General features: G+C 48.8%; 1 protein-coding gene across 4 annotated transcripts in view; it reads right to left on the bottom strand.

Annotated features, from left to right (window-relative positions):
* Positions 1-17,092, bottom strand: part of SLC2A10 (solute carrier family 2 member 10) — a 38,058-nt gene extending 20,966 nt beyond the window's left edge. For 3 of the 4 annotated variants that reach the window (XR_001109790.2, XM_012467360.2, XM_012467359.2), the window contains exons 1-4: positions 17,037-17,092; positions 6,588-7,865; positions 5,921-6,043; positions 3,412-3,547 (exon numbers count right to left, since the gene is read on the bottom strand). Coding sequence is in view for 2 of the 4 variants with exons in the window: in XM_012467360.2 (XP_012322783.2) it covers positions 3,412-3,547; positions 5,921-6,043; positions 6,588-7,865; positions 17,037-17,040 (1,541 nt within the window). In the remaining 2 variants the exon portion in view is untranslated. Of the gene's footprint in view, positions 1-3,411; positions 3,548-5,920; positions 6,093-6,587; positions 7,866-17,036 lie in introns of those variants that run through there. The other variant, XR_001109791.2, reaches the window with a different exon arrangement.
* Between the last annotated feature and the right edge of the window lie 6,530 nt (positions 17,093-23,622).

The following is a 23,622-nucleotide window of genomic DNA, read 5'->3' as shown; positions in this document are numbered from 1 at the left end:
GATTACAGGCGTGAGCCATCACGTCTGGCCACCTAGAACATTTCTTCCAGTTCTTGAAACTGTTTCTTCTGCTTGAACATTTCTTCCAGCTCTTGAAACCATTGGCTTTTTCTCATAATTCCAGTCTCAGCTCAGAGCAGGTTTCCGTCAGTATCATTCACTCAGCCAGAGATACAATTAAAGATGACAGTGCCAGGCAATGTTCTAAGCCCTGGGACAGGGCAGTGAGTGAAACCAATACACAAAAACATCATCGTGCTTGTTGAAAATTCCTGATACACTTGTAACACAAATGCACCCATAGCTATTTGCACCTTAGCTAAAGAAACTGTATCCATCTCCCAGATCTGCCATTCACTCTCTGGTAGGTTAACCTGTCTTATTTTCTTCATGATATAAAAAACTCTGAATTATCTTATTTGTGCATTTTGAGTTTTGTAATCTATCTCTCTCCTGTACATTAAGATGTAACTTCCTTCTAAGTCCAGAGACAAAGTCTCTCTTGGTCATGAGTCTGTCCCCAGAGCTTACTACAGTGTCTGGCATTTGAAAATATTTGCTGAAAGTTGAATGAATTGATTCCTGAGAAATTGGGATAAAACAGAAACTTTTGAAGGTGTATTTTTGTTATTATATCCCCCAAGGGATTAGTAAAGGTCTCTTTTGAAGAGAAATAACCTGATAAGAAAGCAAAATAAACAACATTTCGGCAACCGATTGCCACTGATTGATTGTAAGGCGATTTGAGCCCCTTGTTTAATAATGTTCCTAAAGCAGGTAGAGGAACTGGATCTATAAGAAGGAGCTTGTTGGCTCCTTTTCCAACAAGCGCATCTCAGGCAGAGGGATGCAGAAGTCGGCCCACAGTAGTGGGCGTTTGCTCTACCCACATGTGCCTCCAATTTTGGGGGAACTAGTCTACTCTGTGGCATGTGGCTTGACTGGACTGTCAGTCAAGGAGCTCTGCCCTATCCTGGCTAAGTTAGGACTTAGGAGGTGGGCACATAAATCAGGCTTGGCCAATCAGACTTTCTCCTGAGACCATGACTCTTGTATGGAGGACACAGGAGTGAAAATAGTTGATGTCAAATGTTCCTGCTGTCAAAATCCCTGGACATGCCCCGGTCCCTGTGTTCCCAAAGTCAAGTTTCTCTCTCTCTGTGTGGCCTCTGATATCAAGAGCCCTCTGAACTCTAGGGACAGAGATGATAAAACACAGACCTACCTCCAGACTCTACCAAAACCCCTAACTTCCTGTCTTCTCCAAAGTCATAGCAGACCCAGCCTCTAGTCCCCAAGGGCTGGCCCCGGCTCCCTCATGTGACCCCAGATCCAGCCTGACACCCCCAGCTGCAATCACATCCTCCCTTACCCCAAAGCTGGCTCCCACCTGCCTTTCTGCCTCCTTTGCTTTTTGTACCAGAGGATGGATTTGGAATCTTCTCCCAAGAAAACCAGTATGGCAGAGATTCCAGACAGCTGTCTAGTAACGGAACCCTTGATTTTTAGCTGGGCACATGGCTGCCCAGATTGAAGACCACATTTCTTAGCCTCCCCTGCACATAGGTGTAGCCGAGTGCTATACAAAAGCATGTGGGTAGAAGCGACCTTGAGGACTGTGCCCGCCCCTTCCCCTCCCCCATCCTCTGGCAGGTATGTGGGGGTGTACCTCTTTGCACCATGCAGGAAAGGTGATATGGAAGATTGGCAGAGCAATAAGACGGAAGGAGCCTGGGACCCTGCATGACCTTATGGCGCACAGCTGCCACCAACCCTGGACGCCCAACAGACATTTGGACAACTTCAAGTTGCCAAATCGATTTCCTAACAAATGCAGCTGGGATGCTGAGGGGCCTGCCGAAACTGCAGAAGGCGTCACTCAACAAAGTAGGAGAGAGCGTTCTGGGGTGGGGAGGACCAGGTTACAGGCTCTTACATCAGGAGCCAGATTGGGATGGGGCTTAGCAGCTGGTTCAAGGTTAGCTAGTCAATGTTAGAATGATTTTTTAAAAACCTTTTATGACTTCCCAGGATCAGAATGGGCAGTCAGGAGCTGGTGACTATGACCTAGTTACAGGAGGTAACCGGGGACATTTGCCAAGGATGCTTAGGATTGTGGCACGTTGAAGCCCCTTCCAAAGCTCCCGTTCCGCTCTTCTTTTTTTTTTTTTTTTTTTGAGATGGAGTTTCACTCTTGTTACCCAGGATGGAGTGCAATGGCGCAATCTCGGCTCACCGCAACCTCCGCCTCCTGGGTTCAGGCAATTCTCCTGCCTCAACCTCCTGAGTAGCTGGGATTACAGGCACAAGCCGCCATGCCCAGCTAATTTTTTGTATTTTTAGTAGAGACGGGGTTTCACCATGTTGACCAGGATGGTTTCGATCTCTTGACCTCGTGATCCACCCACCTCGGCCTCCCAAAGTGCTGGGATTACAGGCTTGAGCCACCGCGCCCGGCTCTGCTCTTCTTTTATCTGAACAGCCTAAGGTCTCATGATGCTAAGATTCTGAACTTCCCTCAATGACCTGAAGGCCTGATGTGACCTAGCGCCTTCCCGTCTGGCCCATCTGACCCTCCACACTCTTCCCTCCCTCCTTCCCTCTGTTCCAGGCACACTGGCTTCCCTGTTGTTCCCTGCACATGCCAGATACACACCCACCTCGAGGCCTTTGCACTCACTGTTCCTTCTGCCTTCATCGTTACATGGCGGCCTCCCTCTCACTAACTTAAATTCCACTCCTCCGAGAGGACTTCCCTCCCTGACCACCCTCTCCACTTCAGCCACAACCCCTTTCTTCTTTGCTCCCGTGTCCACCTGGCCCTCTCAACATACTTTGCTGTTTCATTTTCTCCTAATTACCCGTCACCAACGAAAATGCTCTTGTTTATGCATTTGTTGGCTTCTCTGCCCCATCAAATGGAAGCTCCTTGAGGACAAGAACTTTGTCTTCCTTAATCTCAGCATGTTTTCTAAGGCTCTAAACACAGTCTGGCACATCGTAAGGACTTAATAAATAGCCACGGAATGAGTGCATGAACCCACAAGTGTTTTGCATGCAATGTTTGAAGGCCATGTTATAATGTTTTGCTTCTCCAAGGTCCCATGACTAAGATAGTTTATAGTTTTAAGATTCAACTCTTCTAGCCCCTTGTGACGCCTGAATCAATTGATTTTTAAATCCCTGTGACCTGGGTCTTAAAGTCAAATGAAAAGGCACCGTAGGGAGACACAAGACAACCCAAGGAAAACAACTTATGTATGGCCGGACAAAACTCACAGTGCCCAGGCAATAGGGAAGACAGGAGGGGTGCTCGCTTGCAAAGAGAAAATACAAAGACCAAAATCCTGGAGCTGTGTGCTTGGGGTGTGACACAGTTCTTCCCCAAGACCCCCCCCGTCAGCTTCCTACCGTCTCTTTTGGAACTGCTGGTCTATCTCTGCCAATGACTGGCCTTTTGTTTCAGGAACAAATACATAGATGAAGCCCAGGCCGAGGACAGCGGTCAGTCCGTAGAGCAGAAAGGTCCAGGACAAGCCGATGGTGCCTGGAAACAGAAGGGCAGGAGTGTTGGCCCAGGACCGAGCACTCTGGCCCCGCAGCCTAGGCCAACTGATGGGCTGTAGGTCAGGCATGGAAAGTCAGTTCACTCAAAGCAAATGTTCCCGATGGTCAATTTGCAGAGTGACCAATAAGCTGTCATGGAAGTACCTTAAAGCGGAAATCTCACTCATTGTCCCAGAGTCGGATGAGCCAGGATGCAAGTCCACAAGCACAGAGACGATGGCAACTTGTGTTTACGGGAATGACCCCTCACCCACATCTAGGGCACTATCCCGTGGACCACACCTGGGCTCCGAAAGCCTGACCTGAGGGGATGTGGATCCAGCTGAGTGGCCAAACAGCTGCACGGACATGACCTTGGCAAAGATCAGTTAAAACAAACAAAAAAAATCCTTAGAAATTCCATGAATTGGGCATGGCGCAGTGGCTCACACCTGTAACAGCACTTTGGGAGGTTGAGGTGGGAGGATCACTTGAGCTCAGGAGTTCGAGACCAGCGTGGGCAACATGGCGAAATCCTGTCTCTACTAAAAATAAAAAATAAAAAAAATTAGCTGGGTGGGAAGGCACACATCTGTAGCCCCAGCTACTTGGGAGGCTGAGGCAGGAGGATCATTTGAGCCCCAGAGGTCAAGGCTATAGTGAGCCGAGATCATGCCACCGCACTCAAGGTGACAGAGACCCTGAAAAAAAAAAAAAAGAGAACACCAGAAATTCCATGAATTGGTCATTCAGTGAATTGATCACTCAGAAAATTGAGTTTCAGCCAGTTTGCCTTGTGACTGGTTTGGGACAGAGGACAAAAGCCGCAGTTCAGTCCTGGAGTTGGCAGGGGGCTGGCAGGGGTTTGGGGCAGCGGGTGGCTCAACATCCTAGCCGCTGCCTCCTCCTGGAGCCTCCAGTGGGTCTCAGAGCCAGCAGCCAGGATGGGAATAATCCTGAGTCCTCTGATGTCATCCAGCCCATTAGAGCAGAGGCTGTGGTGGAAGGGTCTTTGTCAAGGTGGAAGATAAATTATGTTTTGGAAGCCATTCTCACCTCTGCCAGCCATGTCCATACCTCCTTTAGGCAGCCTCCCATGACCAGCTGGACCTATCGCCAGCAGGGAGTGCAACAGGCTAGAAGGCAGGGAGGCTGGTTCTAGTCTTTTGATTCCCTGGCTGGATGGGGAAGGATGTATTTTCCCATCTGTGAAATGGGGATGACACATGACATAATTCCAATAAATTCCTTCCTTCCTTCCTGCCTCCCTCCCTCCCTTCCTTCCTCCCTTCCTTGTTTCTCTCCTTTCCTCCTCCCCTCTCTCACTCATTTACTCCACAAAAAGGAAAATACTTGAAGACTGAGGCTGCAGGGAGAAGCTTGGATTTCCTAAGACTGGAGGTAGGGAGACAGTTATGATGTCGGGGAGGGGTTCTTCCACTGGTGTTTCCCACAGCACTGCCCCCCATCTCCCAAGTTGGCTGCACCTTTAAGAAGGAAACTAATGGCCATAGGGAACAGGAAAATAACTGAACCATAAAAACTGTGCCTTGGGGTCCACAGTGAAGGAGCCTGTGTACTCTGGCCCAGATGAACGAAACCCACTGAAGACCAGGGCCTGGAGCCATGAGCATCTCAGCATCTCAGAGCCAACCCCTGGTGTTCTTGGGCCCACATAATTTCCACCCCATCCCTCAGACTGGGTTTCAATGCTAGGGAGGAAGAGATGATGTCACACAAACTTGATCTGAGAAAAACTTCCAGGCCAGACATGGTGGCTCATGCCTGTAATCCCAGCACTTTGGGAGGCCAAGGCAGGTGGATCATCTGAGGTCAGGAGTTCCAGCCTGGCCAACCTGGTGAAACCCTGTCTTTATGAAAAATACAAAAATTAGCCGGGCATGGTGGTGCACCTGTAGTCCTAGCTATTCGGGAGACTGAGGCAGGAGAATCATTTGAACCCAGGAGACGGAGGCTGCAGTGAGCTGAGATTGTGCCACTGTACTCCAGCCTGGGTGACAGAGCAAGACTCCATCTCAAAAAAAATTAAAAATTGAAAAGAAAAACTTCCAGCTGGCCGGTGGCATGAACCAGTTTAAACCAACTGGGAGCAAATAAACATTGCTGCTCTTAAACCTGCCAATTGACCTCAGACAACCTCTTGCCAGTACCGAGTGTAGACTATCACCTGTTAACTGGCCTGGGGAGTTTAACAGCGTGTTTGAGGGTCCTGGATGTCATCTTGGACACTTGGTGATGTTTCTGCATAGAATAATAGTTCTGCAGCTAACACATAAGAAAGTCCAAAAATGTCTGCTTTCGAGTAGGGAGCTTGGGCTACAGAAAAAAATGGACTTGTCTGGGAAGCACTCACCGATGAGATCGAGGAAGGAGAGGCTGATCAAGAGGTTGGCTGCCCAGTTGAAGCTGTTACAGAAGGCAAAGGCTCTTCCTCGTATCTCCACAGGGTAGATCTCGCTGAGGACAAGCCAGGTCACTGGGGTGGGAGAGCAGGAGGGCTCCTGGGCTTTGGTGGGACCTGGAGCCTGGTACCATCAGGTCAAACACACAGCTTTGCAACAATGGGATTTTGCAGTGTCGGGCTCCTGACCAAACTCCCCCCATACCGCTGTAAGAATCCCGGTAGGGTCTCGGTTTGCCGAAGACTGAGAGGTTTTCTGGGACATGAGACTTTCAATGCTGAGATGGGAACAGTCTTGGATGAACTGGGATGATTTGTTTTTACCCTATTCATTAATTTCCTTCCAGTAGTGAGCTATCCAGGGAAAGATCCAGGCTTTAAGGGACCTGAAGCTTAAATGACTTGGGGAGCCTCTTAAGGAATACAAATTACAAACATAAAGTTAGGCACTGGCCCTCGGAGGAGCAAGTGCAAATAAGTGAAGGCCCTGAGGCTTCATGGTCAACCCACCTCTCCTGGCCCTCTAACACCCTGCCGGATAGTCAGGGTGGGAAGTCCCCAACTTCCCCCTAAGAGGGGTAGAAGGCTCCAGAGTCATCTGCAAGAAAACTTCACTTACCTGGCCCAAACCCAAAGGAGAAGGCGCTGACAAAGACCATCAGGCAGAGCAGTGCGGTCCAGCGCAGCAGTGCATGCCCCGGGGCGGGCAGAGGGGGCCCAGGGAGGGCAGAGCTCAGGGCCGGCTGAGGAGGGGCTGCTCCAGATCTGGGATGGGACTTGGTTTTCTTAGCAGTGAACAAGATTGGCTCCCTTTGGTCCTCACTGGTCCTTGGCATGGGAGGTAGAGAGGAGCCTTGCAGCAGATGAGAGTCTCCAGGGAGGCTTGTCTGCCCAGTGGCATTGGGCACAGCCAGGCAGCTTGGGCCTGAGTCCATGGGCACGGCAAAGCTGACAAGGCCTATACCGCTGACCGACAGGGCCATGAGGGCACAGCCAGCTAGCAACAGAGCCCTGCGGCCTGCGCGGTCCACCAGCCCCATGGCGATCAGGGTAGCTGCCACCTTCACTGCTCCAAGCCCCACGGAGGCCAGCACAGCTGAAGATCCCCCATGGAAGCCAACGGACAGGAAGATGGTGGAGGCATAGGACAGCACGTTGGGCTGCCCTGTTAGTTGCTGGAAGAGCACCAGCCCCAGGCCCACTGTGGTCCGGCCTCGCATGTTATCTCGTGTCCTGAAGAGGTCCAAAAAGGAGTACCGTGGCCTTCCCAGGCCCAGCTTGGGGGCCTCACCTCCCTGGAGTGGGATGAGGTCCTTGTGTGCTGCAGTCTCATCTGCATCAGCCGGAAGGAAAAGGAGGCTGAGGGACTGCAGGACAGCAGGTGCAGTGGCCCAGCCAAACATGTGCCTCCATCCCCAGGGGGCACCAGCCAGTGCATAGTTGAGGGCATAGGAGAGCAGGATGCCCACGGTGATGCCTGCCTCATAGAGGGACACCAGCACTCCCCGCTGCCGTGGCCCCACCAGCTCTGACACGTAGATACAGCAAGCCATGGAGGAGAGTGAGATGGCGAAGCCAACCACAGAGCGGCCCAGGACCAGCCAGGCCAGGGAACCAGCCAGGCCCAGGCCCAGGCTGCCTGCCAGCAGCACCAAGTTGCTCCCAAGGATGGCTTGCTTCCTGCCATAGCAGTCAATGAGGAAGCCCCCGATCAGGGAGGCAAGGAGAGCCCCCAGGAGCAGGCTGCCAACTAGGAGCTCCTGCTCCAAGCAGCTTAGCCCAAAGTCAAGCTGCAGTGGCAGCAGGGCACCTGATATGACTGCCAGTTCATAACCAAAGGTCAGGCCACCCAGCAAAGACACAGAGGCACACAAGGTCAGGACAGGTCGGGGGCGGCCTAAAAAACAAAAGTGACAGGGACAGAGTTAGAATGGTTCCTTGCCATACCATCAATCCATTCAACCTTCCCTCCATCTGTCAATACCTCCATCTATCCATCCATCTACTCCATCTACTCAACTATCCATTCAGCCATCTATCTCTCCATCCATCCATCCATCCATCCATCCACTCAATCCACTCCATCTATTCAACCATCCATCCATCCATCCATCCACTCCATCAGTTCAACCATCCATCCATTCATCCTCCATCCATCCACCTACTCCATCTGCTCAACCACCCATTCAACTGTCCGTTGATCCATCCATCCATCCATTCATCCATCCATCCATCCACTCCATCTATTCAACCATCCATCCATCCACCCTCCATCTCCACCATCTGTTCAATCATCCATTCAGCCTTCCATCCATTCTTCCATCCACTCCATTTATTCAAGCACTCATCCACCATCTATGCATCCTCCACCCATTCATCTACTCCATCCATCCAAATATTTATCCATCTCTATGTCCATTTATCTGTCCCTTAATTCACCCAACCATCCATCAGTTTATTGATCCATCTATCTACAAATCCATCCATTCATCCACCCATCTCTGTATTTCATCCATTTCACTCATTCACACATCCATCCATCCATCCATCCAAATTTATTTATCTGGCATTTACAACATGCCAGGAAGTGTTCTTAGGGCCGTAATACAGTAGTGTTGTCCAGGATCTAACGTCCTAGAAGAAATAGGAAGATGATAAATAAGTATATAGTTTCAGGTGGTGAAGATATCATGAAAAATGAAGCAGGGAAAGAGAATTAAGATTTATGGAGTAGCACCATTTTAAGTCCTCTCTAAAGAGCAAAAATTTGGGCAGAGATCTGAGCGACATGAGAACAAAAGTCCTAGGAAAATCTGAGTTTCTTCTTTTAGAAGGTGAACTTGGCCAGGTGTGATGGCTCACGCCTGTAATACCAGCACTTTGGGAGGGCAAGGTGGGTGAATCACCTGTGGTCAGGAGTTCGAGACCAGCCTGGCCAACATGGTAAAACCCATCTCTACTAAAAATACAAAAATTAGCTGGGCATGGTGTCAGGCACTTGTAATCTCAGCTACCAAAGAGGCTGAGGTGGGAGAATTGATTGAACCTGGGAGGCGGAGATTATAGTGAGCTGAGATCACACAACTGCACTCTAGCCTGGGTAACAGAGTGAGACTCCATCTCATAAATAAATAAATAAATAAATAAAACAAGAGGCGAAGTTATTCACATTTACTGCAATGACTGATACGATTGAAATTGCTTCTGCCGTTTACTTTTGTATCTTCTATTTACTGTGCTATCACGATATTTCTGTTTACCTCCATTTCTGCTTCTGGTGGGTCAGTGATGGGGTGGGTTTTTGTTTTATTCTTTCCCCCACTGATGTGAGTGTACACTTCCTATGTTTTCCTTTTCTCTTAGAGCAACATCAACAGCATTTTCTGCAATGAGAGCAATGTCTCTGCCTATGCCATCCAATATGATAGTCACTAACCACGTGCGGATAATGAGTCCTTGAAATGTGGCTAATGGGATGCAGGAACTAATTTTATTTTCTATTCTTTTTTTTTTTTTTTTTGAGACAGTCTTACTCTGTTGCCTAGGCTGGAGCACAGTGTTGTGATCTTGGCTCACTGCAAACTCTGCCTCCTGGGTTCAAGGGATTCTCCTGCCTCAGCTTCCTGAGTAGCTGGGACTACAGGCATGTGTCACTATACCCAGCAAATTTTTTTATTTTTAATAGAGACAGGATTTCACCATGTTGGTCAGGCTGGTCTCAAACTCCTGACCTCAGGTGATCCGCCTGCCTCATCCTCCCAAAGTGCTGAGATTACTTACAGGTATGAGTCACCATGCCAAGCCTGAATTTTTTATTTTATTTTAATTAAGTACATATAAAAATAGCCACATATGGATGGTGGCTATCCTACTGACAGCTCACTCTTAATTTTTAATTCATACACTTAAATGTATATATTTCTGGAAGCATCTAGAATAATTCAGCAGTATCTATGTCATGCACCCCCACCCCGGACCTGACAAGAACATCTGCAATATTATAGCCAGATGTACGGAGAGTTTCTCTGGACCAGACACTGCTTTGAGCACTTTAAGAACACAGTTAGGGTTGGGCACAGTGGCTCAGGCATATAATCCCAACACTCTGGGAGGCTGAGGCAGCCTCACAAATAAATAATATTGTTCCATTTTCCCCCCACTGATTTGAATGTTACACTTCCTATGTTTTCCTTTTCTCTTAGAGCAGCACTATCTAACAGCATTTTCTGCAATGATAGAAATGTCTCTACCAATGCCATCCAATATGATAGTCACTAACCACATGTGGATAACGAGCCCTTGAAATGTGGCTAATGGGATGCAGAAACTAATTTTTTTTTTTTGAGACAGTCTTACTCTGTTTCCCAGGCTGGAGCGTAGGAGTCCGTGAGGCCAGGAGTGCAAGACCAGCCTGGCTAACATGGTGAGACCCTGTCTCAACTGAAAATACAAAAATTAGCTGGGTGTGGTGGTACTCGTCTATAATCCCAACTACTTGGGAGTCTGAGTCGGGAGAATCATTTGAATCTGGAAGGTGGAGACTGCAGTGAGCCAAGATCGTGTCACTGTACTCCAGCCTCAGCAACAGAGTGAGACTCTGTCTAAAATAAACAAACAAACAAACAAACAAGCAAACAAAAACCACATTTAGTTCTCACCCCAACATTATGAGGTAGGCTCTTATATTATTTACGAGTGAATAAAGTGATCATTGGAGGAGTGAAGTGACTCACCTAAGGTCAAAAGTAGTAAGTGCAACTGGGCAACACAGCAAGATCCTGTCTCTACAAAACATTTTCAAATTGCCCAGGCATAGTGGTGGGAGCCTGTAGTCCCAGTTACTCAAGAGGTTGAGGTGTGAGGATCACTTGAGCCCAGGAGCTTGAGGTTACAGTGAGCTATGATCGTGACACTGCACTCCAGCCTGGTGACAGACTGAGACCCTGACCCTAATAATAATAATAATAATAATAAGTTTCCCTGTGGGAGTGGGTAAAAAAAAAAAAAAAAAGTTGTAAGCAGCTGAGGCTAGAATGAAAGCCAGACAGTCTGGCTCCACAGTTAAAACTCTTGACTGCCCCATTATAAAACTTTGGCGCAATGTGATTTCACTCTGTTCTCTTGCTTCAGTCCCTTCCTAGCTCTGTCAGGCAATTTTTGTGCAGAGGGAGGAGTTCCACGGGTGAAGGAATCATTCCCCCCGCCCCTCACCCTGCCGTTCTGCTCATCTCTCTCCCCTGACACTCCTACCCTCCGAGGAAACAAGCTCTTGTCACTGCCTGGCTGGCCTGTCCTTCCTGTTCCTCACCACTGGTAAACATCCTGGAAGATGCTGCTCAGATCCTGCTCTGTCTTCGCCCCCCTTTGCCCCTCCTCCCTCATTCCTGGGGTTTTCTTCCAGAAAGGAAAGTCCTTCCAGGCCATGTGAAGCAATCGAGGTGAAAGCCCAGGATTTGTTTGCCATTTCCTGGGTTCCTCCTGCAGTGAAAGGGAACCCAGCCAAAGGACTCACAGCTTCCTCCCACAGGCTCCACTGGAAAACACATCAGTGCAGGTTCAGGTTGCAATGGACAACAAAACCAATGGATAATAAAAACAAACAAACATGAAGTAAAATAGTAATAATAACGGGTATCATGTATGGAGACCTCCTCTGTGCAAAGGCTTTACTTTCCTTCCCTCAGTTCATCCTCATAACAATCCTAGGTGAGACTGCTGCAATTATTCCATCTTACAGATGCGGAAGCGAAGGCTCAGAGTGTTCTCACAGCTAGGAAGCAAAAGGATCGGGGCAGAAACGCTGACCTGCCTGCCTCCCACACCCATACCCTTAAGAGCTCTGCTGCAACGACTTTCCAGCAAGAAGAGCCAATCAGAGATAGGTGGGGTAGGAGATAGCTGGGGTGCAGGGGCAGAGGTGGAGGGGAAAGAGGGAAAACCCCAAGGGATAAAGCATGGTGAAACGATACTGCCACCCTGTGGCATGGGACTGTAGATGGAAAGGAGCACCCCAAAGCAGTCGGGGTTGTCAGAAAGATGAGGAAGAACATTCCCCTTCCATGGTTCCCATCACCTGAGTCAGTCCCACCACCTTAGCACGACAGCCGAGACCCTTGATGGGCTGACCTAACTCCTCGGCCACTTCGCCTCAACCCGGACCCTGTGGCCGCAGCCTCCCCCACACACTCTGCTGACACGTGTGTTCACGGCACAGACTGCACGCTTTCATGCTGCTCCACCTCCGCACGTGCTGGGCCTCCTACACGCATTGCCCTTGTTCCCCGGGGAAAGGTACCTTTGTTCCTCTACTCTCCCTCTTCGGTCCCAGGTCCTGCGCCACCTCCCCAAGGAGCCTCCAGGCATACACATCTGTTACTTGGCATCCACTCCTTGTCTTCCATTGTGGGAGTCGCCCTCTCCCTTGTCTCACAGTCTCCGGGTTTGGGTGAAGATGACCGCCCCAACCTCCACCCTCGTGCCCACCCCCACGGCAGTATCCACGATCCACATCCAACCAATCAGCAGATTCTTGGGCCCCAGGCTGAGGCGAATACCACGTGGCCAAACCTGGGCCAGTGAGAGTCAACCCTGGCCTGTTTGCTCACCGGGGGTGCCAAGCTGGTGGTTTACCTGGCTGGAGCCACTAGGGGCCATCTTCCCGGATGAAGGATTCCTGACAACACAGTCTGAGCCTCTAGATCCAACTGCACCTGAAGCCGTAGACTTCAGTGAACAATAAATACTCATTACCAATTTCTTTATTTTTCCAAAGGTTTGCCTGAGATTTTTTTCTTAATCCCAGTCCCCAAGTACCTTTTATGTCAACAGACAGCGACGTTTGCTTAGTGCCTTTCAGTGGAAACGTTTGAGGGAGTTCCAGACGAAATCCCATGCATCTTCCTCAGCTCTCTACTGCACTCCCTTCACTTGCCCACACTGCAAGTTCCTTTATGAGTCTTCCATATTCAACTAAGGAGGGCAGGGATAGAGACTGACAGCCCTGCTTTGACACCCAAGAGGGACTCAGTGAAGTTTCTGCTGAATTAACAAATGACTGGGTAGGGGACCAGGGCTGTTTCACCTCGTGGCATTTCTGGGGCTGTGTCAGATACCTCTGAACCTAATTTTTTTTTTTTTTTTTTTTTGAGACAGAGTCTCGCTTTGTCACCCAGGCTGGAGTGCAGTGACACAGTCTCAGCTCACTACAACCTCCGCTTCCTGGGTTCAGCTGGGAAGTGATTCTCCTGTCTCAGCTTCCAGGCACACACCACCACACCCAGCTAATTTTTGTATTTTCAGTAGAGATGGGGTTTCACCATGTTGGCCAGGATGGTCTCGATCTCTTGACCTCATGATCCGCCTACCTCAGCCTCCCAAAGTGCTGGGATTACAGGCATGAGATGCCACATCTGGCCGACTAATTCTACGCAGCAGCCAGAGGGATCCTGGGACAACCTGTCAGGCCTCATCACTCGTCTGCTCAGAGTCCTCCAAGGCTCCTATTTCACTCTGAGAAAAGTCAACATCCTCACTGTGACCTTCAAGGCTCTGCAGGATCCATCCCCTCTCACTGGGCTCCAGCCACGCTGGTTCCTTGCTGCTACTCTCACTCCAAGCATGTCCCAACTCAAAGCTTGGTACCCACCAACCTCTCTGCCTGGGAAGTCCTTTCCCTCCATGCCAACGGCTCCTTCCCTCCTCCCTTCTGATCTTTGCTGAAACATTCCCTTCTCGGTGAGGCTGTCCCTGGCCTTCTACCTAAAATTCAACCTTCCCGTAGCATCTAGCACTTTATATCCCCTTCTCTACTTGTTTTTTCTGCTAAGTAATCCCAACAGCTGTTGTGTGGCACTTTTCATCATCCAAAATAACTACATATTTTACATATTTATTGGTCTCCCTAACCTGAAAGTCAGCCTCAAGGGAACAGGAATGGTTTGTTTATTCTCAGCTGTCTCCCTGATGCCAAGGAAAGTTACTCAGCACTTGTTCAATCAATATTTGTTGACCAAATGAATGATCGAATGAATGAATGAACAAACAAATGAACTGTGGGGACGTAGGGAATCCGGAGAGAAAGGATCTTGGCTCTTGAACATCTGGAAAGGTCCAGGGTCTGGAAGTGGCCATGGATAGGAAGCAGAATAAAGCCTGGTCCTCAGATTAAGATGGCTTAGGCCAGGCATGGTGGCTCACGCCTGTAATCCCAATACTTTGGGAGGCCAAGGTGAGTGTATCACTTGAGCTCATGAGTTCAAGACCAGCCTGGGCAACATGGTGAAGCCCCATCTCTACCAAAAATACAAAAATTAGCCAGGCATAGTGGCACACACATGTAATTCCAGCTACTCGGGAGGCTGAGGTGGAAGGATGGCTTTAGCCTGGGAAGCAAAGGTTGAAGTGAGCCAAGACTGCACCACTACACTCTAGCCTGGATGAGAGAGCCAGATTTTGTCCCCCCCACCCCCCCGGCAAAAAAAAAGAAATAGAAAAAAGTTAAGGAGAACAAATTAAGATGGCTTGACCTAAGTTGAGCAAGTGAGTTTCCTTTCTACCAATCATCTGTCTAAACACAGGTTGTACGTGAAGATGTCCCTCACTAGAGGAAATCCCTTAATCCTCTAAGCCCCTCACTGTGGAGGACAGAGCTTCCCAGGGAGAGTCAGGGGGCAGGCGGAGGGGAGGGAACCCAGGTTTGGGATGCAAGTATCTCCAGCTGCAAGTCAGGCTCCTGTTGGTGACGCTAGAACAGCGTCTCAACCAGAAGCCACAGAGCACTGTGTCCCTCCTGCACCGGAGACCTGCTGTGGCTTTCCGTGAAGCTCCAGGGAGAAGCCAGGAGTGAAACTTACCTGTCCGAATATCCTCTTGCAGAAGGCTGGCTTCCAGTGTCCCAGCCATTGCAGTCACAGCTGATACTTGGAGCACCCACTAGAGCTGGCCACTCTCCTAAGGGGCTGTGTCTGTGCCAGTTGGCTTAATCCCTAGACAATCCTATGACAATCACTATTGTCAGTCCCATTTTACAGAAATAACAACCACACTGAGAGGTGAAGACATTTGCCCAAGGTAACAGAGCTTGTAAATAACACAGCAGGAACTTGAACTCGGGTAGTCTGACTCCAGAATGCCAATATTGGGTGCAATACAAAATAAAAACTCGCCTTCACTCACCATTTACCAACTATAGGTAATGAGCCAAGCACCGTAAGTTCGCTTTTTCATGCCATTCTCATGGCTGCCCTGTGATAAGAGCATTTGATAGTGACCAGAGAAGTTGGCAGGGTCTCCCAGGTCAAAGTGGGACTGTGGGACAAAGTGGGAGGAATTGGGGCTGGAACCCAGTTCTGCCCCAAAAGGCTATATAGAGAGCCCAATCCCTGGTCCCTGCTGTGAAGTGAGCAGCGTAAGAATTCTGGGGAGGACAGACACCAGCAGCTGTGACTTGTGCCTTCCCCAGCACTAGCACCCAGCCCTCGCTCTGCCCATAGAACACACTCAGCAAACGGCTGTTGAGTTGACTTAGCAGGAATGGGAGGTGCAGGAGAGGGCCAGGGCTAAGCTGAGTGTCCTTAAGAAGACCTTGACCTCTGTGGGCCTTGGTTTTTTCTCAGGCTCTGAGGCACTGTGCCATGGGGTTTAAAAGGGTGGACTCTCAAGTCAGAGCTGGGAGTGGTCACCAGTTTTACCATTAACCCACCATGAGAGGCCGGGTGGTGCAGTGGTTAGGATTGCAGACTGGAGCCAGAATGCTGGGGTTCCTCCCAGCTTCTCCTCCCCAGAGCTGTGTGACCTTGGGGAATTCACTTCACCTTTCTGGGCTTCCCCATCTACAAATGGGATAATAATGCCTACCTCCTCTGCCTCCCTACTTCATGGCCAGTGTTAGCTACTCTGATTCTCCACAGAACGACTCACAGCCAGCTTTGAAAAGAGAATTCAGGTCATGCCCCCAGCTCCAGCTTAAAACCCTTCTCCAGCTTCCCATGGCATTTGCAATAAAATCCGAACTTCTCACCACGGCCTACAAAACCCTGTACACCTCTCTGACATCCGTTTGACCTCGGTGCCCTGCCCGCTGGCTGTGCTCTGGCCACCCTGGCCTGGGCCACACAAGCTCATTCCCGCCCCAGGGCCTTTGCACTCTTGCTGCCACCTGGAAGCTGTTTCTCCAGATCTCAGCAAGGCCCGCTTCTGAGAAAGGTCTCAGTCCCAAACCACCTATTCCAGAAAACCCACCCTGACCACCCACCTACAGAACCGACGCCCTCAGCATCACACCACCCCATTATATGTGTTCACAGCACCTTATCTCTCTCTGAAATTATTCATAAACATGTTTACCCAGCTACTTAACCAGAATGCCAGCTCCATGAGAGAGAGGATGATTGTCTATTTTGTTCACTGCTGGATCTCCAACCCCTGCATCAATATCAATGTCTGGCACATAGTAGGTGCTCACTGAAGAATCAATGACTGACTGAGGCTTTGAGATTTCTGAATGCAGAGAGAAAAATAGAGCCCTAGTCCCGAGTTGCAACAAAGCCATTCCCTACTCGTCCCACCCCAATGCTGTAGAATCTCCTTCTCTGTCCCCTCTCTGCAGAAGCACGTCCAGCGCAAGGGGTTCGTCTGTTTTGTTCTCGGTTTCGTTCGCGGCAGCGTCCCCTGGCCCACCACAGTGCCTAGGGCACAAACGCGCTCAGTGAATGGAAGAACGGCTTTGCTCCTTTCAGAGCCTCCATTTCTTCGTCCGCAGACCAGGAACCACTGCACTTGCCCCGGGCTGTGGGATGAGGCGCCCGGGAGAGCTCCGGGGCCCTAGTGGGCGCCACAGCAAGTGAGGGGCCACTTTTTCCGGGGCAGAAAGGACGCTGGAAGGAAGCACGACCGAGCCCCGTCCCAGCCCCCGCCGCAGGCCTGCAGCCCCGGCCGGCCCCGAGAGGCGAAATCCCGCCGGGGTGGCGCAGGCGGAGCCAGAGGGCGCGCAGTCTTGGGGGCGCGGGGGCGGTGTCTACACCCCGGGAAGGGGTCGGGCTCCTGCCCGCGGCGCCGGATCGGAACTTACCCATGGCGAGCGGGACTCTGCGGAGTGCTGGGGGCGCTGAAGGGCCGGGCGCGCATCCCCCGGGCCGGAGTCCCCAACGCCGCCGCCGCGGGACAAACTTTCCGGCCCGCCCCCTCCTGCACTGCCCGCCCGCTCGCAGCGCCGCCAACGCCACGTCGGCCAGCCGGGTCCCGGGGCCTGGAGGCGGGACGGAGGGGAGCCCGGGACCGCCCCCGGCCGCCCCGGCCTGGCAGGGACCCCCTCCCTCGCCCGCTCTCCTCCCGGGGCCCCCATGGGCTGTCTTCTGGGTCCCCCACTGATAATCCTCCTCTGGGGGGTCACTCCACCCGCTGTCCTCCCCAGGTCCCGTGAGACGCTCACGCATACGCACTTGAGCCGCTGACTCTCCCGTGGATTCATCCCTCATTCACTCCACGCTTGGATTTGAACACCTACCTCGTGCAGACGCTACGCTAGGCTTGGGATGGGCCGAAGAACAAAACAGACAAGCCTTTCGTTTACATTCTAGGAGGGGAAGAGTTCACATTCTAGGAGGGGAAGACGAAAAAGAAATAACTAAAGGATCCTGGGAAATACCAGCTAGTGATAAAGACTAGGCAGAGTTAAACTCGGGTGGTGGGTTAGGCAGGCACAGGTTGCTGCTTTAGCTCGCTGATCTGAGGAGAAGATGTCTGAGCAGAGACCAGGCATTCCCCACAGAGGGAACAGCAAAGGCAAAGCCTCTGGGGTGGGAAGGTATAAAGAACCCAGAAATTAAGCCAGTCTCTGGAGCAGAGGAGGAGTCAGGGAGAGTGGAGGGAGATGGGGGCCAAGGGAGGGGCTTTGGTGGGCCAGGGTCAGGAATGTAGATTTCATCCCCATCAGCAGGAGAGATAACTGGGGAGTTCTAACTGATTGAGGGCAGGAAGAGGGAGACCACTTGGGGGGCAAGGTGAGAAATTGGTTTGGGCTCATGTCACAGCAGTGAGGTTGGAGAAAAGTAGGCTGATCACATATAGACTCTGTCAGAACTTACAGACTGGAAGAGGGGCAGCTTGGGGCTGGAAAAGGAGATCCAGAGTTCTGTCTTGGCTGTGTGACATTTGAGGTTCTCATCAGGCGGCCATGTGGAAATAGGTGGGCAGTTGGCTATGAGCCTGGGGTTCTGGAAAGGGGTAAGCTGGGGACACCACCACTAATGCTCACTCAGGCCAAAATACATGTACAAGCCCAGCACTCACATGGGCGCAGCCATATCCAGCCTCTAATACGTGTTCACAGATAGGCACCTTTGCACACGCGTGTGCACCAGTAGTTGTACCCTCACCAGATAAAGTCACAGCGACCCCTATCGTACAGGTGGATACACAGGTATTCTTCCAAGCTACAGACACAAGCAGGTGTCTTAGCAAAGATGACAGCATCTGCAAGACCTCTGAGTCAAGGGATCCCTGTACAGTTCCGGATATAATAATAGCTGGGGCAGTTTGAAAACATGGCTCCAGAATTCGTTGTTCTTTCCCTTGAAATCAAAGTGGGCTTGTGACTGGTTTGATCAGTAGCCTGCAGAGTGACACTGTGTAACTTCTGAGGCTGGGTCATTGGAACACTGGCACCTGAAGCCCTGAGCCTTCATGTAGGAAGTCCAATTACCCTGAGACCCTCCTGGTATTCCTGGCCTAGTGGCATCCCCTTCCCCTCTAGATGTCACAAGAAGTATCACTTAGCAACTTACTTCTAAGGAATAGAATACGACAAATGTGGTGGATGTCATTTTCGGATTAGGTTTTAAATGATGGTGATTTTTGTGTTGTTAGGTCTCAAGATCTCTCATTCATTTGCTCTGTTGAAGCCTTTGAGCTGCCAAGTTTTGAGCTTCCCAATGGAGAGGCCCACATGGCAAGAAGCTATTGAATCGCATAGCTAATGCCTCCAGGCAATAGCCAGTGAAGGACTAAAGAGCTTAGATCAACAGCTCCTAAGGAACTAAATCCGGCCAACAAGCTTGCGGTGAGCTTGGACGTGAATCTTCCCTCAGCCTAGCCTGGAGGTGACTCTGGTCCTGGCTGACACCTTGATTTCAACCTTGCAAGACTCTAAGCTCTTGCTCAGAGCTAAGCTATGCTAAATTCTTTATCCTAGAAGGCATGAGATAATAAATGTTGTTTCTTTAAGCCACTAAATGTTGGGGGTAATTTGTTACACAGTGATAAATAACTAATATACATTTTATTATTGTTGATTATCTTGATTAGAAAAAGGAGATGGATCATCTCCAGGAGAAAGTAGGGATTCAGTTATATCTACTGGGAGGCTTATCACCTTTGGCCTTGAATCTCTCTTTCAGCCCTTGAACAGTTAACCATCAGAAGCTGAGAAATCAGTGAGAGTAGTATCTAACTTTAATGTAATCTTAAGGGACTGAAAATGCCTTTGCAAAGAATAGAGTGTGAGAGAAATCTGGCACGGCTGACTCCATTTTTGCCTCTAATCTCACAGGCTACGTCTCTTCACTTACTGATTTCTGCACATAGGCCAAGCTAACCATGGGAGGAATTTAGTTTTTATTTTAACTTTGTAGCAAGGATAGTAATAATCCTTGCACATAGGCCAAGCTAACCATGGGAGGAATTTAGTTTTTATTTTAACTTTGTAGCAAGGATGGTAATAATCCCTCCCTAAAACTAACCCCCTCCTTGCTCAGGGACTGAGCCACCTTTGTAAAATTAATGAAAGGCCATGAGGTTCAGATTATGGGATGGGCCTGAATTATGCTAACATGCAGGTGTAGTTTCTATAATTCCTATTGCTCAGGAGTCATGTGGCCAGAGGTCACAAGGTTTGTAATTTTGCCAACTGCTCCTGTAGATAACATCACTATTGTAGAACCTAAGATTCATCTTTTGAGATGGTTTTCATACTTTTGCATCCTGACAACCAGCGGACCCCCTCTGGACTGAAGGCTGATGACTCAACGGGTCCTGTGGTCCCCATCTAGAGGCAGACTCAGTGCATGGGGCCATTTTCCATCTCAATGATTTCACCCCCCAACTAATCAGCAGCACCCATTCCCTAGCTCCCTGCCTACCACATTATTTATAAAAACCATAGCTTCTGAAGTTTTCAGAGAGACTGATTTGAGTAATAACTCCACTTAACCCGCTTGGCTAGCTCTGCATTGATAAAACTTTATCTCTACGCAATACTGCAGTCTCGGTGAACTGGTTTTGTCTGTGCAGTGAGCAGGAAGAACCCATTAGGTGATTATAGGGCTTTGCTGAAAAGCCCTTCTAACCAATGTCTGTCTCTAAGAGTTGTGAACCTCTCACTCACTATTTAAAAAGTCTATTCATTAGCTTGGGGGGTCTGTCATGGAAAAACGAGTTTCTCTGATTTAAAAAACAATCCCTTAAAAAGCCACTTTACTAAACTTCCTTTTACAGATGGCCTCAGAACCCAAGTTGATTTCTTGGGGAGTGACACAGAATTTAGATAAAATACAGGATGCCCAGTTAAATGTGAATTTCAGATAAACGTGGGACATACTTTTACTACAAAATTATTTGATGTCTATCTGGAATTCACGTTTAACTGGGCATACTATCTGTTGTTGTTTTTGCTGAATCTGGCAACCTTACCAACCATTGTTTTGGGCTGAGCTCCTGCACTAGTCCCCAACAGAACAGACTGAAAATCAAAATGGAGTCACCCATGCTAGAGTTCCAGGTCACAAACCTAAACTAAATTGTTATCTGACCTTTCCAGAAATCAGGAGAAAGAGAGCCCATTTCCCAAACAGGCCAGCTTAAATCTTCAATCAGTGTGATGATGAAGTTCCTCCACTTTAATCCTTACAGTTTTAAAAAAGGTAGCCTAAAGTAACCGGATGTTAACGAGTTATTTTTCTATTGCTCTGTCTAAAGTAACTAATAGACTTTGTGTTCTTTGTTTCTGCTTTCTTCAGTCCTTCTCTGTCTTTATAAAGCCAACCTCTGCTGCTCGGCTTATTGGAACACTTATTCTATTTGAGGAAATGAAGTGTTGCCCGATTTTAGAATTGCAAATAAAGCCAACTGAGATCTTTTAACTTGTTGTGATTTTGTCTTTTGACACAACTAACAAGGAACAGACCAGGAACAACTGCACTTCCCTGGGGCTGTCAGGATGGATCAGAAGAGGCAGGATGAAGACAGCAAGACCCAGAAGGAGGCTTCAGCTGTGAATCATGTAGGAGAGTGTGGCGCTTAAACTCAGCTGGCGGCAACCCTGACGTTTAGCAGGAGTGAGGAGGGGAGGGCACGATGGAGGGCTGGATTAGGGCTAAGGGAGTATAACTTGCACATTTAGAGTTTGTTTTGTAAGTGGATTCTGCTCTGAGATTTTATTTTGCATTTTTTGCGATGGAGTCTCACTATGTTGCCCAGGCTTGAGTGCAGTGGCTATTCACAGGTATGACAATAGTACCCTACAGCCTCTCACTCCTGGCTCAACTGATCCTCCTGCCTCAGTCTTTCGAGTAGCTGGGACTACAGGCATGTGCCACCATGAAACTGTCCTCATAGGGTTAACGAGAATTACATGCTGGGCTCTGGGCAGAAATATAGTAATAATTAAGCATTAATTTGGCTGCACTTTGGCTCCTTCGTTGTAACTGAGTCATGTGGCACTAGAAACTGCCTTTTCATCCCCATTGTTCCTCTAGATAGCATTTCTGACCTTAGAATCATAAGGCTTTTTGTGTAGGAATTGCTTCAGATCCTGAATTCCTGTGGACCGGCAGATGCCAACCAGTTTGAAGACCCCCACAGAGGAACTGAATCAGCCTAAGAATGCATTTTTTAAAATCTCCCTGTCCTGTGATTTCACCCTATATTCTTTGACCAAACAATAATCCCTACACCTCAGTCCACTCCAAAACCCTTAAAACTCCAAGACTCAAACTCCTCCAGGAGGTGGATTTTAGGTTTCCTTCTGTCTCCTCTTTCAGCTGCCCTAAGATGTTTTAATTCTTTCTCTGCTGGAACCCTTTGTATTGGTGTATTGACTTGCCCTGCTTCAGGCAAAAGACCTGTTATAGTCACAACCACAGTCAGCTTACTTTGAGATCTTTTTTTTTTTTGAGGCAAAGTCTTGCTCTGTCACTTAGGCTGGAGTGCAGTGGCGTGATCTTGGCTGACTGCCGCCTCTGCCTCCTGGGTTCAAGAGAGTCTCCTGCCTCAGCCTCCCAAATAGCTGAGATTAGAGGTGCCTGCCACCACGCCCGGCTAATTTTTGTATTTTTAGTAGAGACAGGGTTTCACCATGTTGGCCAGGCTGGTCTCGAATTCCTGGCCTCAAGTGATCTGCCCGCCTTGGCCTCCCAAGGTGCTGGGATTACAGGTGTGAGCCACCACACCCCGCCACTATGAGATCTTAATTACTGTTTTTCTCTGTCTTGTCATTTACCATTTATAATCACCTCCCAACTCTCTATATATCTCTTCTTTGCATATTTCTGTCTGTTGCATTTATCACCATCTGATACACTGTATATCTTTTTTTTAACAAAAAACGGAGCTCGTTATTAAAATAGCAATGTATGTCACATCAAAGAACATCACATGTTAAAAATAATGCATATTTGGAACAAGACTCAAACAAAAACCTAGTTACATTTTTGTATCTTTCTAGATAAGCAGCGTTTTTTTCTTCATTCCTTCTTTAATAAAAATAAAAAAAAGCTGTATTGACGTGTTAAAAGAAAAACTTTAACAGAGTTTAATTGAGCAGAGGATAATTTGTGAATTGGACAGCCCCCCTGAACCAGAATAGGTGTTACGGTATGGTTGATTTATGAACAGAAAAAGGAAAGTGACTCAGAAAATGTAACTGAGGTGTAGAAACAATTGGGTTGGTCACAGCTTGGCATTTGTCTTATTTGAAAACAGTTTGAACAGTTGGCCACCATTGATTGACCGAAACTTGGTGATTGGTACAAGAGTGAGCTGTAGTCTGTTTACACATCTAGTTAGGTCACGGTACATTTTGTACAGAGAAACCTTTAGGCTAAACTAGAAATAGGTAAGGAGGCAGCTTTAGGCTAAACTTAACAGAAGTACAGTTAGCATATAATAAGCTGCACATGCTTCAAGTGTAGAGTTTGACAAATTTTCACACATTTACACCTGTGAAACCACCATCACAATTAAGATAAGGACCATGTCTATTATGCTTAACACATTATATCTCTCATGTACTTATTTACTCTGTCTTCTCCCTTAAAATGGAGCTCCATGAATGGGATTTGTTTTTTTTTCTGAGACAGGATCTTGTGCTCTCGCCTAGGCTGGAGTACAGTAGAGCAATCACAGCTCACTGCAGCCTTGACCTCCCCAGGATCCAGTGATGCTCTCACCTCAGCCTCCCAAGTAGCTAGGACTCTAGACGTGCACCACCACAGTGGACTAATTTTGTTGTATTTTCTGACGAAATGGGGCTTTGCCATATTGCCCAGTCTGGTTTCAAACTCTGGGTCTCAACTGATCCACTTGCCTCGGCCTCCCAAAGTGCTGGGATTACAGGCATGAGTCATCACGCCTGGCTGGGAATTTTAAAAAATCTCCCTTTT

This window comes from Aotus nancymaae, unplaced genomic scaffold (genome assembly GCF_030222135.1).
Source record: "Aotus nancymaae isolate 86718 unplaced genomic scaffold, 86718_ANA_hifiasm-v0.15.2.pri h1tg000029l, whole genome shotgun sequence".
NCBI classification, from domain to species: domain Eukaryota; kingdom Metazoa; phylum Chordata; class Mammalia; order Primates; family Aotidae; genus Aotus; species Aotus nancymaae.
Note: the sequence above shows the minus strand (reverse complement) of the source record. Positions and strands in the feature narration are given on the sequence as shown.